The 15,466-nt window shown below is 34.4% G+C and overlaps 1 protein-coding gene and 1 long non-coding RNA gene across 5 annotated transcripts in view; both read left to right on the forward strand.

The window, feature by feature from the left end:
- LOC148235868 (uncharacterized) overlaps positions 1-15,466 on the forward strand; it is an 85,597-nt gene that overhangs the window by 4,686 nt on the left and 65,445 nt on the right. For 2 of the 4 annotated variants that reach the window (XM_088184856.1, XM_088184858.1), the window contains exon 1: positions 9,319-9,734. The exons of the other annotated variants lie outside the window; for them this stretch is intronic. In XM_088184856.1, coding sequence (XP_088040982.1) covers positions 9,594-9,734 — 141 coding nt within the window. In that variant the 5' untranslated portion in view covers positions 9,319-9,593. Of the gene's footprint in view, positions 1-9,318; positions 9,735-15,466 lie in introns of those variants that run through there. 4 annotated transcript variants of the gene reach the window in all.
- Positions 525-5,069, forward strand: LOC148235869 (uncharacterized). Its single transcript, XR_015809404.1, has 2 exons — positions 525-4,662; positions 4,999-5,069. It is a non-coding gene; the product is annotated as an uncharacterized LOC148235869 (long non-coding RNA).

A 15,466-nucleotide genomic window follows, 5' to 3' on the forward strand; every position in this document is an offset into this window, starting at 1 on the left:
TCAAATTTGACAAAGTAATGACTAAGTTGGTTGTAAAAGTGGGATGGGTTTTATAATATACATATCTGAGCAACAAAAAAATTTTTTAATTTTATTTAATAAAAATTAAATATTTTTCAAGTAAATATAGAAAATGTCGAAATTTATTTGGCTGTGCAGTGTGAAAGTTTCGTATAATTTTTTACATGATTGATAATCATTTCATTAGATCCACGGCTTTCTCCTACCAACTAATGACGGAAATTGAATTGTAGGAATAAGATGTTAATCTACATCGTTTGTTGCTTTATAAATTAACTTGTTCAAACTGCTCAATCACAAATGTAAAACAAATTTGTATACCATCAAATTTGCATTAAAACTGATCAGTTATCATGCATAAGTAATGTTTTACGATGATGCGTGTTACAAAATTGTATATCCTGGATCAAGTAGTGTTTATAAAAATGAATTTATATTTTTTGTATAAATTCAACGTTATTTATAATTTTAAAATTATAAAATATATAATATGTATTGAAAATGGAGTACATTTAATAATCTTTATCTAGTTTATTTCTGAAAAAGATTATTATCAATACATTATGATAAAGTTTTTTGCATTGTTAATCTTTAAGACCCTGTTCAAAATATTAGCACTTTTTCGCATCCTCCTTGTATATAATGTGCATTATGTTGAATTTTCGAAAAACCCTGAAAAAATACAACATCCCTTATTAAGGAGGAAATAATAAAAAATTTGCTTAGAGTAAGGTTATATTTGTGTATTTCCGAAGAACCAAACCACCTTCTTATCTATGTATGTAAATTTCACAAGAACTACCCTAGAAATAGTTATAGGTTTATTTGCGTTAAATTTTAATCCAGTCAACTCCAAATATAAACTAGCTATTAAAAATAATTGTCTAAAAAAAGTATATGTCGAGGTTCTAACGAATCACATTTGCTTACTTTACTTATTATTTTTTTTTAGATATTACCTCAATGATGCATATAATAAATTTAATAGAAAATTATTAAGTATGTACTAATCTATAATGATTTTTATTTCAACTTTTTGAGTATGTATTATATATGCATAAAAATAAAATTTGCATTATTGAAGAAAACAATCGATATAACAACCAGTGGCGTCATGAAAGTAACCAAATAAGTTATAATAGCCGTTGGCTTGGCATCTGATTGGTTCTTTTTATGTATCTGTTTAGTATAACTTTTCTTGAGACATGTGAATTTCAAGTACTTGTAACTCATAACCTTCCCATTCCTAAGCGGAGTGCATTTGAACCTTAAATTCCTGTTATTTCGACCATTTATACAATATTAATAATATCTAACGGATATTTATTGTAAAATATAGTATTAAAATAATTTTTACTTTATTAATATTCAAATTTGATTGGGGTTCTTATTCCATTATAGACCTCGATCCCATTTTTGATGTTTCAATACATGAAGGTCAAACTATTTTTATAAGAAAGTGTGAAATATGCTTGATTTTATAAGACCATTTATCTCTATTTATTTATAAGCATATAGTAAAAAACAATCAAAATACATTTATCTTTCAGAAAGTAAACTATTATTTTGTAAAGTAACATTCTAATTTATTATAAAAAAAACTATTACTCAAAATCGCAAAATATAATTTTCATCATTTTTGACCACCACGTCTCATCTATTTTGTAAATTTTTAATGCCCCTTTTTTGCTAAAAAAATATTGGATATAGTGATTTTCAACATCATTCACATTTCGGATTTTTTGTTTCTCAATGAGTGCTCCATAGATCGAAAAATATGATAGACGAATCAATATCCATTCTATTTACTTTCCCGATCCTTTTTAAATAAAACATGGAGGATTCAAGTTTCTGTCTTAATTTGTCGATAGTTTGAAGAGGATCGAAATCAACCAAAAGATTTTAATTTATTTTCATCAAAATCCGAACGTCGTCAACTTCCAGAAAAGTCTTTCAGGCTCCGATTACCTAATTTAAACTTTCGAAACCAGGATTGACATCTGTTGACTCTAGAATTTCTCCATACATTTTGTTAATGGCTTCCGTAGCCTTTGTTGAAAAAAGAAAGAAAAAACTTCCTCGGAGACTCTCTCTGTCTACTACTTTCATTCACACTTTAACGTCACTAAATTTGAGCAACTTCAGACCATCGAAGATCGCAGAAGCCGCAGCTTCTCTCTTCGCATCCCCTGGTCTAGCTTGACAACTGTAATAAGAAATTTAGATATACATTTACTAAATAGAAATAGTGATGATTTAAGAATAGTTCAGTAGAAGAAATTAAGCATGTAACTGTTAAATATGATATATATTGTATATAACAGTATTCCTATAAATATAATCCGCAAAAATAAAAATCAGTGGATTTATTAATAAAATAAAACCATTTCAAAACCTACAATATGTATAAAACCTAAATAGCAATCATGAACAAAAACCATAGATGTTAGGTTAATAACAAATTTTAAATTAGCACATTATTATTGCATCTTGTAGCTAAAAAAATATTACAAATGACTAAACTTTTATATTATATTAATTAAAAACTACCAAATTGGATAATTATATTAATTAACAGTTGTAATAATGACCAATTCAAGCTTATTGGTCTTATTGACGAAGGGCAGTAGATAGTACCAGACATTTATAAATTCACTTAATGTTTGCTTTAGCTAGAAGTCGGTAATAAAAAATAAAATGCATCATTGCTCATTTATTATTTTTGAATCAGATGGCAATTATTTCTCAATTTGCTTTCGTTGTGCTCCTTCTTTTGCATCGGAACATCGTTCAACATCAACGAGCAGAAGACACGTAGCAACCGATTGCAAGAAGAATGCTCTTGCCGAATTCCATCAACTACCTACTACAGTACATACCCGGGGTACACGTTTTTAGTAGTAGGGATTGCGTCTTGCGAGACGGTGTCTCTCTTTCTCTCTGCATATAATACCACGCACACGCACACTCTTTGGGAATAATAAAATGTTTATCAACCGGTTTTTATTCTTCTTGCCACCGTCGTCGCTGGGCGGTCCCGTCTCTTCTTTTCTCGGCCAGTTAAATTAAATATTTCGCGTAATTCGAGGCAGCGGCAACTTTGCCTCTTCTTTTCCGCGTGGGCTTTCCCTCGCGTCGAAAGCCACCCTTCTCTCAGTGGTGGCTAATTTTAGAAGTTACGCGGAAAGAAGGCGGTGGGCGGCGCCGGTGGGTCGCGGGGATGGCTAATCGATATGCCCAGGTCGATTGTTTCGTCATCGGATAGTTGTAATTGGGTCGGTGTGTACGTCCCATGGTCGACGCAACCTTCGTTCTGTAGTTGCGATGAGTTCCGATCCTACTACACCTTATACTTCGTTGGGAAGTTTTCTGCAGTTTGTCCATAGACGATTAAACGATAGTTGTCTGTAGCTGCACTTCAAAATGTAAATTATTTTGTAAAAATATTCTGGGGCCGTACACAAAAAAGTTTCATTGCCTACGATTCGTAACAAAAATATATAATTGAATTGTTTTCTTAATTTTAAAGCTAACTTATTTTTAATGGCATTATTGTTACCGCCATATCTACCGTATATAATCTAGATTGATAATCTCCTTAAGGGTGTCTTGACTCAATTCATGTAAAAGAACGTAAGTGACTAAAAAGCATGAAAGCATTTTTGTGCATGTTTCCAAAGGCATGAATATTTTATTGAATCTGTCCATTTCAACTAGATTTTACTATCTCTAAATACGCATTTTATATGGTATCTTATAGATCAATTTCAAATGTAGTTCTCCAAGAACCTTGGTAACATCAATTGGATAAAATTAAAAGCTAATTTCAGTTTATTATCTTGGCTATCATCAACGTCAGTGAACTTGTCTTTGTATTTTATTCTTCCAATGATTCGCATAAATCCTCATATTTATCAGCGATATTTACCAATTGAAAAATATTCATCTGAAATTTTATTTTAGAGAAAAGGTCAAAAATACATTTTTTTAAATCCTACACATGGCATTATTAAGCCTACAATTTCCCAATTCTTAATTAAGTTTTTCAAGTTTTAGGGTTTCAGCGACAGGGGCGCGAGGTTGTCGCTGATTACTGTGAAAATCTAATTTTCTTATTATTCTTTGTGTTATTAAAATATCGGTCAAATCAACCAAGTTCTGGTTAGGTTTTTATCAAATTAATATCTTAACACTTTCTATATGATTTTTGATGACTGCAGTTAACTCGGTATTTAGAGACCAATTTTTAATACCGGTTAAAATTGAATGTACGAAAAAACAAGACGCGTTTTGCACGTTCGCATGGAGTGAAATATTTTCCTAGTGCACTTTCTATTTTCCGCAAAGAAAATTTGAGATATTTCACCCAGAAACTGACATTTCATTGATTGAAAAACATATTCAATTATCAAATAGTAGAGTTAAGAGTGCAGCCTTTATATAAATTAATTAGTTTTTGAAACTAAATATGTAAAAGAATATTTAGAAGAATTAAGTTTTTGAGACATATCTGAGAAATATCGCTTAAATTTGTAATAAAACGATCGAATAGTATTTACGTGTACTTTTTAACGTTTATTTAAATTATATAACTGAGGACACACCGCATGGGCAGTGGGAGAGGTTCCAGATGTAGATCAAGTGAAAGAAGTGTGAAGTAACCCATGCGTTTGTACATCGTCGCTCTACTCGTGTGGAACGAAATATATTTGATTTAGAGCAGCGCTATCCAACTGGCTGCACAACTTATTTTTGCGACCCGCGAACCAATTCATGTTTTTAAAATGATATTTTAAAAAAGCTCACCTCAGACATTTTTATTTGTTTTTTTAGCTCTCAACAGCAAAATATTTGTTGGCTTTTAAACTGTTTGCAAAAGGAAAAATGGCCCGCGGACTAAGTGAAGTTGGACAGCGCTGATTTAAAACAAATGTTTTTTCTTAACCGCTTAATTTTATTATATAAATTTATATTGAGAAATATATAAAATAATTGTTTGTGCATTACTGTTGGACAGATTAGGTGCGAGCAAACATTTGTCAGAAAAATGAACACCTCATGAATAACTCTCAGCAACGAATCATTTTCCAAAGAAAAAATCCGAAAATTTACCTTACATTAATGCACATTTTTATGGAACAAATGTAATTAAATGCACATATCTCTCAAAATAACTCATTATCTAAATAGCACCCCTAAGAAACATTTAATATGCAAATTCGGTCAAAAGGTTGCACTTGATGTCATACAAGACCGCAGTTTCGCACCCCATAATAGATCCAAAACAAACCTACACAATTAAGGTTATATTCTTCATATAAATAATATCAGTGCAAAAAGGAAGTATTTTTTCTTCAGTGCAAGTTTTGGACTTCATAAAATTAATCGTGCCGATTGTAATAACATGATAAGATTTCATAAAATGATTCTATTCAAAATAGATCAAATCTACTAAACATATTGACTAATATAAAACTGTCTTATTTAAATAAATTTTTAATACTGTTTGTACTTATACGCTGATATTTTCCGTCCAATTTCATTGATATGTTGCTCTTCGCAATCATAAAACCAGAAAAAATAATCATGTTTATTTATATGCTTACAGTACAATAAATTTCATTATCTAATTTGAAAGAACCAATAAAGCACCCCAGAAGATGGGATAAAAGCTTTCAAGCTCCAGTTCTAACAAATGTTGCTTGCGAAAATCAGTTAGGTGTAAAGGGCAAGGTTTTACTAAAAGCATGTCCCCTTTCAATGAATGGAAGAAAGTGTGACTAGAATTTAAATCACCTGTGCAGAATGCGCTACTTAAGTTACCTAATTTTTAATGTCATATTTTCAGTCAGTTGTTAACGTATTTTCTATAGCAAAAGCGCGAATTACGCTCATGAATAAATTGCCAATTACACCCTCCATATTTACTCCCCTTCGCACCGGTTTTGCTAACACAAAAACATCCCTTTTTTGTATTGCTCTCTAAAACCAACAGCTCATACATTGTCACTACTTAAACTTTGGCTTCAATCGATTTGGCACTTATCTGTTGAAACATTAATATCAGACGCGATAGCGATCGATCGACAGTTTTTACCCACGACCACCTTATCATCGACTATTCAGTTGCATAATGCGATATAAATATAGCTTGTTTTACACATAGATTTTTTGTGTGTAGAGAATCAACCATACCAAGTTCATGAACGTTTGATATTTTAAATATTCATTGCTTTTATTGGATATCATAAGAACGTTTATGGATACACAATGGTTTTTGCATAATCTTTACATACATTCCTAGCGTTTGTCAAAATCTCGATTTTTAAACGATTTTATTGTAAAAATTTCGTGAAATCGAGAAAACGAGTTGTCGAACGTTTGACGCCCTTGGCATTTGTCCCAATGCCAGTGCGTTGGTTGATATTGGTATGCCACTGGTTTTCACTGTTTTTTGTTATAGATCATATAATGCGTGTTTGATTAAATATGGACTGTTCACACGATGCATTTCGAATTCGAACATTCCGAGGGAGCATCTTCTGCAAACGTGTTTAACTTTGGCTCGATGCTTAGATAACAGCAGCGCGTTATCATCGCATGATTTTTCGCTATCTTATGTACGTTCACTCTAGATCCCATATTTAGATAGCGAAATTAAAGCCGCTTTAAAACAATACTCGATCGACTCCAAAAACGTAATCGAAGGCTAACCACGTGCAACCGTTCGGAATGAGAGGGGGAGGGGTAAGATGCAATGGAGAGGAGGCGAGTGCCTCTTGTCGTTCGGCGAGAAATTAAACATTTCACATATAACATATAAAACTGGTTTTATATGAAAATCGCAGCATCACACAGCCAACCAACCACCTAACCACCTTTGCTCTCGTACGTTCGCTCCGGTGATCTCGGTTCGCAATAACGCTACCGCTTACACATGCTGTCGCCTCTTTGTTGACCGCCCGTTAACCCTTTATAGCAGTTACGAGGCTGCAAAAACTTCCAATCCTCTCGCAGGTCGCACAAATACAAACAACCCAATCACGGATAAAATTAAAATGCTGATTTCTTGAGATATCCGACTTGGAAACTTAAAAAGCTCCTTCTAAATAATCTTACTTGCGTGCCGCACAAAACCTGTGTTCGACATGACTAGATATTAAAATTAAATTTGCATGATATGTAAGGATTTAGTGGTGTCTTAATTTAACGCGTTATGTTTGTCATGATAAGCCGAAATATGAAACCTGTGCCAATATTGCAAGTTTTCTCTTGTACTACTATACAAAATTTTACAAATATTGTACATATATTTGCCCAAAACACACAATAATGATTCGTACCGAAAGCAACAAAAAAATATATGTTTTTATAATTTTTATTATGTTTTAGGTTGTTGCTAAATTATTTATTAATTATAGCAATTATAAAAATAATTTTACTAATTTTTATTGAATATATTTATCAGCATGTTAATTAATTAATACCAAGTATCGGGAATGGTCCTATTTTAAGGCTCGGGATCTGGAAAATTAAACCCTTTCTGTTGATGCCTTATTGAAACGGCATTTATTATTTCGTTTTAATTTAGATGTTCACAATACACAATACGTTTAATATCTCAATATACATACATTACCTCTTTTTGGAATACTGAGGTTGTCTAAAAATTAGTGTTGATTTCGTACAACATTATTTTGCACGACCAAATTCTCATGGCAAGGTAATCAAAGATGTGCTCTAACTTAATCTGAATAAATATTTGTTTTAACAAACCAACCAAATGCTGAGTTTTCAGATATTTTTTTATTAATCGAACATATGCTGTATTTCATTTATTATGAAAAATAATATCAATTAAATGACCGCCTTCCTCAGCAGCCGATCCTTTCGATGACTTTTTCGTAAATTTCGAGCGGTATCTCGGCTATTACTTGGTGAATGTTGGTTTTTAGGTGCTTAAAGGTTTCGTGTTTGTCGGCGTAGACACGACCGTTAATGTAACCTCGCAAAAAATCCAACAGCGTTAAATCGCATGATCATGACGGCCAGTTGACGTAACCAAAACATGAAATAATGCGACCGATGAACTTTTTACGCAAAACATCCAACGTTGCACCAAATGTGTGCACCGTCTTGTTGGAGCCACGTGTCTTCCACATCTTCGATTTCGTGCCAAAAATAATCTGTTATCATATGCTTATAGTGCTAACCATTGACTGTTACAGACCTTCATCGTTTTTAAAAAGTATAGCCCAATGACGCCGCCTGACCATGCGCATTAAACAGTCACTTTTTGGTGATCTTTGATTTGATTTGATGATCTCTCATGAATCACATGAGGATTTTTCTCGCCCCATATGCGTCAATTTTGTTTATTAACATACCCAGAGAGGTGGAAATGTGCCTAATCAAAAAAGTTTCTTTAAAAAATCAGCATCAACTTCCTGCTGCACTAGCACACAATCTGCGTAAATTTTTCGCTGTCCGTGGTATCTGGGCTTTAGTTTTAGTGTTATCTGAATTTTATACGGGTGTAGGTTCAAATCCAGATGCAAAATGGGCCAAAGGGAGCCATAAGAAAAGTCCAAGAGCTGCGAACGCCGACGATCACTTTCGTAAATGTGTTGTTGCAAACTAACATTTGACACTTTGAACACGCGTGATTATTGACCGCTGTCTGACTTAGTGCTGCCAACTGATAGAAAACTTGTATTAGATCAACCTGTATATTCAATTTTTCCGCAATTTCCTTTGATGTCATTTAAATATCTGCATCCAGTAAGTACCGGAAATAGTCATCAACTAAGATAGGATATTATCTCCACAAAACGAAACTTGTCGATTCAAAAGCGATAAGTACGCATATTTACCTTTGCATATATTTGTATTTGTGGTGGTTCCTTTATTTTCTTGTATAAATTCGTCTAAGACACATAACTCGAAAATGCAATAGTGTAAGCAGTTTTATATGTTTGTGGCCTAATACACTGTTACCATAAGTAATAAAAGACGTGTATAATTGGGAGGAAACCCTGATACAAAGCATTGTCTACCTACGAGTAATTATGCAACCCTGTAGTCTCGCTACTTCCGAAGCATATTTGGAAGGTTTGGAAGCTTCCAGAGAGCGTCCAAAATCGCGCGAAAAGCTCTTCGGCAGACACGCATTCGTTGCGTAACCCGCCTTTTGCGCGCCACCCCGCGTGTGTCACTCGCTGGTAAAAAGTGAAACCTGTTGTGCGCGGCGTGCCACGGTGGTGCGGCCGCCGCCGGTTCTGTGCGGCCCGCCGCGCCACTCGCGGTTCGTCGCGCGCTCGCGACGCACGCCGCGCCAAATGTCAAACGCACGCGGTCCGCGCCTTCAATGCGCATGCGCTCATCGCCGTAAACAAACCCATCGCCGGTGACGCGCCGCCGTTTGTTTTGACGCGCACCGATACCTCTTATCAATCGCCGTTCGGTTTTATGTTACGTTCTGTTATTTCTGCCGTTGTTGTTGTTGTTGTTGTGAATAAGGTGGTGTGCTCGTTATTGTTGTGCAATATTGATAGTGGAGCTTTCGCTTCGTGATGATGCGACAGTTCGAGTCGACGGGATGGGGCTCGGCCCCGGGGCCCGTGCCTGTGCCGGCACCCCAGCCTCCGCCCCCTCAGCCGGACGGCGTGTGGGAGTACGTCACGCAGCTCGTTAAGACTTACCAGGACTGCGAGGTGAGAATGTGCAATTTATCCCACAATTAATGAGTATAATTATCTGAAGACTCCTAAACAAGAACATGTTAACTGTGGCATTTAAAAATTTAATTTTATCTTGACTGAAATGTTATTTTATGTATTTTCATATATGATTGTAAATCATTGTGTAATCTCCATTTTCAATTCTATTTAAAGCCACTTGAACAATTAATTAGAAAATAACATATTTCATTAGAGCTAGTTACGATGATTCGATGAAGGGTTGAGGAGTCCAATTTCGACTCCCCTGCGTAATAAAATTCACACAACTGGTCTGTAAAGCGGCATTCAATTTAAACGCATTATTGACAATGGTTAAATCTCAATCGTCAAGCGGGATAAACAAAATCTTATTAAAGATAATACATATTTTAAGTAAGTTTTCATTAAATTTCGTTATGCTGAATAAATTATATTTTATATGATAACCCTAGAATATCTCGATGCGCAGCTGTCTCGTGAATCAACAGAAATGTACTACTTCAAATCTAGTGTCAAACGTTAAGGCGCATACATATTCTATCCGTTGTAGAGCAATCCAAGTATGCTCATTTTAAACTGTAACGCACATTACTTATTATCCTGCTTATATGACACTTGATGCGAAAATGATATTCACTAGCACGGTGGATAAATTATATAAATCACTGACTATTAACCTTAAAGACTTGGGTTCGAATCCCATACAGACCTTAGTGTTATTTCATTTCTATCGTATCTGGGAGACCGTAATTAATGAGTATTGCAGTTATTATTCCGATCGATCATCACAGCTAATGTTTACCTAGATTTTCCTAATCTGTTAAGTATAGTCGTTACATATAGGGTATAGATAATTCTCTAATAATGAGCCACTTAAGCTCATAAAGAATATCTTATATATTCTTTAGAAATTTACAAATCTTTATTTACTATGTTTTATGTATTTCAATAAATAAAAGCCTTTCCAAACCAAAAAATCAGCTCATATTCTTTAAGACTTGTATTGTTCGTCATCATTGGACTACTTTCTTGTGGCGTGTATGTTTGCACGTTTTTTTTATTCAAAGCAAAGTCATCTTAAACACATGGCAATAGTTCGTTATTTTTTGTCCTCTAAAATACACATTGTATGAGAGCATGAGTAATGTGATTTATGGAAAATCCTATATATAATGTCATACGTATGTATCATATATTTTTGAATAAACTCATTGTGCCATTTCATCAGAATAAAAGTTCAAATCAAACATGTTGAAGTTCTTCGAAAACATAAACACTCCAACTGTATTAGCTTAGCAAAAGTTTATCGTCGGAAGTGTAGTCCTTAAAGTGAGCTACTAATTTTAGCTTGTTAATGGATGAGTGTGCACTGCTATCTTGTGCAAATATATGATGTTAGATTAATCACACATTGCAAACGTGTGTGAATTTTCCTAGTTTTCCTCAACGCGTCTCAAATTGCTTTATTTGTATATTTTTATTATTTATTAATAAGTATGTATACTACAACATCTTATCTTACCAAAATTTAATTTGACAATATATGTATATATATAAAGAACGTTGGCACTGTTGTTATTAAATAACTGGCGCGTGAGCGAATCTTTTCTATAAACCCGCATGTTTATCGATACGTTTTGATTAATGGTAACCGTTTGATTAATGGTTTCTTATCGTTCAGTTTAATGAATGAACACGCGTTATTCATTCAAACGGTGATAATATCTTATCTGTTAAATAATTTATGCATATCATTAGTATACTTTCTTTATTGCACACTGTACAATGTAAAACAAACCTTGGCCGACTCCTGTCCAAGAAAATGTCATCGTTTCACTCTCTCTCTCTCTCTCCCTCCGAGAATATACTCTATACTCTCTCATCATTCAACGACCTCTCTCCAATTATCGTCCTTCACGCATTCCAACTCTTTGTCAACACTCAGCTCATTTTGTAAACGCCATGATATGCCAGTTTATCGAGATTACCCTTTCAGCCATTTTCACTCTCGAACTATATTACTACGTTGGGAACCGGCTCTGGGTCGCGTGTGCTATAGAGATAGATGCGTTTATCTCAACCGGCGACCTTGGCCTGGTGGCCCGTTATCTGTAGGGTACCCTCCGAATTAATGGGTCGTTATCCGCGACCGACCTGTTGCCTCGACCGGACCTTCCGAACGGACATAATCCATACAATCGACTACGCAACCGAGTTGCATAATATTATATAATATAAACATTTTCCTAGAAGTGTATGTATTATTATGTTTGCTGGTTATCTCAATTTGTTTTATCTATAATATATGTTTACAATATTGTTCGCCACTAACTGAAATCGCTATAGTCTCGCTGCTCGGACAATACAATATTGATATGATGTCTTATTTGTTTCTCAGAAGCTAATTTTTTTTATTATATCATTATCTAATTTAGCTATAGCAGCGTGTAGTTTTAACATATTTTTAAAGGCTGAGTTACTAAGAAATTCAACACTTTTTCTTCCTCCAGACTTCATTTGTATTGTAGTATCAGTTTGATTTTCCGAGCCCCTCGATATTCACCGATATTCGAAGTTATGAAAAACCTAATCTAATATGTATTTAATCGATCAGAATTATAATACAGTGGTACCTCGGTTTTCGTTGACTTCGGTTATCGTCGATTGCCTCGGATTTCGTCGGCGTTAACTTGCCAGTGTTAGTGTTTTGTGGTTTTTTTTACTGATTGCGAGTGTTAATACATACTACAATTACATGCCTCGTAATCTTAATACATACTACAAATAATTGCCTCGATTTTCGTCGGTTTCGGATTTCATCTATTGTTTTCGGACGGATTATCGACGTAAACCGAGGTACCACTGTAATCCATGAGATATTGAAAAATTGTTGAATCCATGACTCCCTCTTATTAATTTCGGTACACTGTGTTTGTATTTTTAATTCGGGCTCATATGTTTGTATAATTATTATTATTATTATTATAGTGTATACGACGTTAGTATTATAATAATATCACTATATAAACGCACACATACATATCCATAAGATTTGCTCCGCGCTTCCTGATGGTCACGATCGCCTGGCCGTGACCGTTTGCTATTTTTTGCGCTTTTGCACGATTTTTTCTGCTAAATCCGAACCGGTGCTAATGAACCCCTAATTTCGCTCTTCGATTTCGCACAATTGTCGAGCTGTGCTGATTTGTGATTTTTTTTTATTATTTGGGGCACGAAAATATTATAAAGTATGCGGACTTTCAGCGCTTCGTGAAGAATGTTGGAGGTGCTCCAACTTTCTTTTTACAAAAATAGACGCTTTTCTTCGCATCGAGAAAATTCGCGAAATTCGATATGAGATGCAGCACTACGCTACATTTTTATTCATTTTAGTTTTAAAAAATTGGCGTCAAACGCTGCTCTCTGTTCGCATCGATAACACACCTCTATGAAATATTATGAAATCTAATTTTACTTAGCTAAACACACAAAATCATACACATTACTTGTTCAAATATAAGTCATCTTTGACACATGATGGTCGTATTTACATATGTGCCAATTTCATTGTTGAGACTGTTTGGTTCCATAAGGGATCCCTCAAAGCAAAAGTGAAAAGCTTACTTTGTAGGAAAATAGTAATGAGATTTGCAGATTTTTTGCTATAAAAATATCTAGTATCTGCTATTCTATAATAAATTCGCTTAGTGTTTTATTGCTATATGGTTTTATAGCGATTTAATCGTTCTAATGCCGCGCGCCACATACGAGGCTCAGTCGCTATGCGACCGTAATGCCAAGAGCCTCATACGGGGCATTTACTTACTTACGCCATGACATAATATTACATTACTATTTATGTATATAGAATCATATATGGAGAAACCTTTAAATATTATTACCGCTTGAATAGCTGTCTTAAAAATGGCTAAAATTTTTGTACATCTTCAGGGCTGCCACTAGCTACTTGCGCCTTTGTAATATATGAAACATACATATTTTTGTTTCTCAGAGGCTAAAACGTCAGTTTGAAGTTCGCGTCTTTGTATTAATATGACACTTCTCGACCAAATTTCACGCGTTAGATGGTTGACAAGCAAAAAACGTCGAAAATAATTTTTATTTTTTATATTTTATAAAAAATATGCTTTTTTTACTTTTTATAAAAATTTAGATTTGCTAAAAAAACATCATTTAATTCAATGTTGTTTTGGTATGACAACCCTAGCAGATTTTTAACAGCTGCTTATAGTGTCCAAATGCACCAAAAATGGCATCCGGAGGCTTCTTTTGCATTATAAAATTTCTTGACAAGTAGTTAACACTTGCCATATATTTTATTTTAAAGATCCGCTAATTGTATTGGCGCTTTACATCTTCGAAAATTAAACTATTTGAATAACGAAGACGCCAAACTAGTGCATTAAAACATCGATCCAAATTATAATAATGTAAAGCCGTAGAACAATAACACTAAATTAACGCATTGTACGGCTAATTCAAAGCTGCAACGGCTAAAGGAATTCGCTAAAAGTTAACGTTATATTCGAAAATATGTACCGAAAAATAATATTCTCAATAGGTAATAAATAAAAAATTAATATTCCTGTGAAAGGATAAAACTTTTATGATGCAAGACTTCCCATAGCTAAATTAACTTTTAAGTATGAAAGTGAATTTTAGCAGTAAAATGCTTTCCAATAAGTTATATTCTTAGCTCACTGCTCAAACATAATTGTATATCAATTAAAATCCAATTATACATATGCTACCGAATTATTCGTTCTTTTGTGTATATATATAAAAGATTATGTCTTCATGTTCCTCGTTTATCATTGTAATATTTTGACTGATATGATTAAGCGTTCTTCGACAAATTCAGCTCGCCGTTCCGCTACACCGCGTTTACATCTGTACGACTTTATTAGGCCTCCATTTACATTATTTTTGTCCGTGTATATATGCACGCGTCGTTGATTTCCTTTTATTACACTTAATTGCTCACAATCGAATCTAATTTCGATGTTTTTACCCAGCGCTCGTGTTGCGCGGGTCATCGTCGTCTTTCGGGGTTCGTCGGGTCACACGCGGGCTTTTTTTTCGGCGGGCGCCGGAGCGGAACGGAGCGGGTAGCGGAACGCCTCCGCGTCTTCTTCCCTCAATTAATTCGTGTTAATTGTAATAATAATAATAACAAGGATCGTCCACGAATTAACAAGATGTACGCGAGCGTCTCGAAACACTGCCTAGAAGTCATTTTAGATTCTGTGTTGTGTTATTGTAGTTCGTTCTTTGTTTCGCCGCCATGTGCGAAACGTCGATTTTATCGCCGTGTTTATTTTCGTTTTTGATGCGATTCGTCAAAATTACGAAGAACGCATACCGTAATAGCTTAATCATGTCTATTTCGAACGATGAATCTCCGCGTCTAGTAATACATATACTCGGCTACCGGTTGTCAATAATTGTTATCATGAGTTATTAGGACGTAAATAAAAATCGTACTTCATGCGATGAAAAATGGCGTATAATGTTTTTATTGCACGCCTATAATAATAAATCGCACGTTGGTTGTTTTTATTGGGTCGTCTATTTAACCCGCTCGATGCCGGCGGCGCAAATGAAAATATTTAGAAATATGTGTATATTTTTATAATAATAAGCACTAGACCAGCATACCCCACGGCTTCCAAATTTTTACACATACGTTTTCAAGAAGAAAGTCG

The sequence above is a fragment of the Plectrocnemia conspersa genome, unplaced genomic scaffold (genome assembly GCF_051122295.1).
Source record: "Plectrocnemia conspersa isolate PC_06_02 unplaced genomic scaffold, ASM5112229v1 ptg000004l, whole genome shotgun sequence".
In the NCBI taxonomy this organism is placed as follows: Eukaryota; Metazoa; Arthropoda; class Insecta; order Trichoptera; family Polycentropodidae; genus Plectrocnemia; species Plectrocnemia conspersa.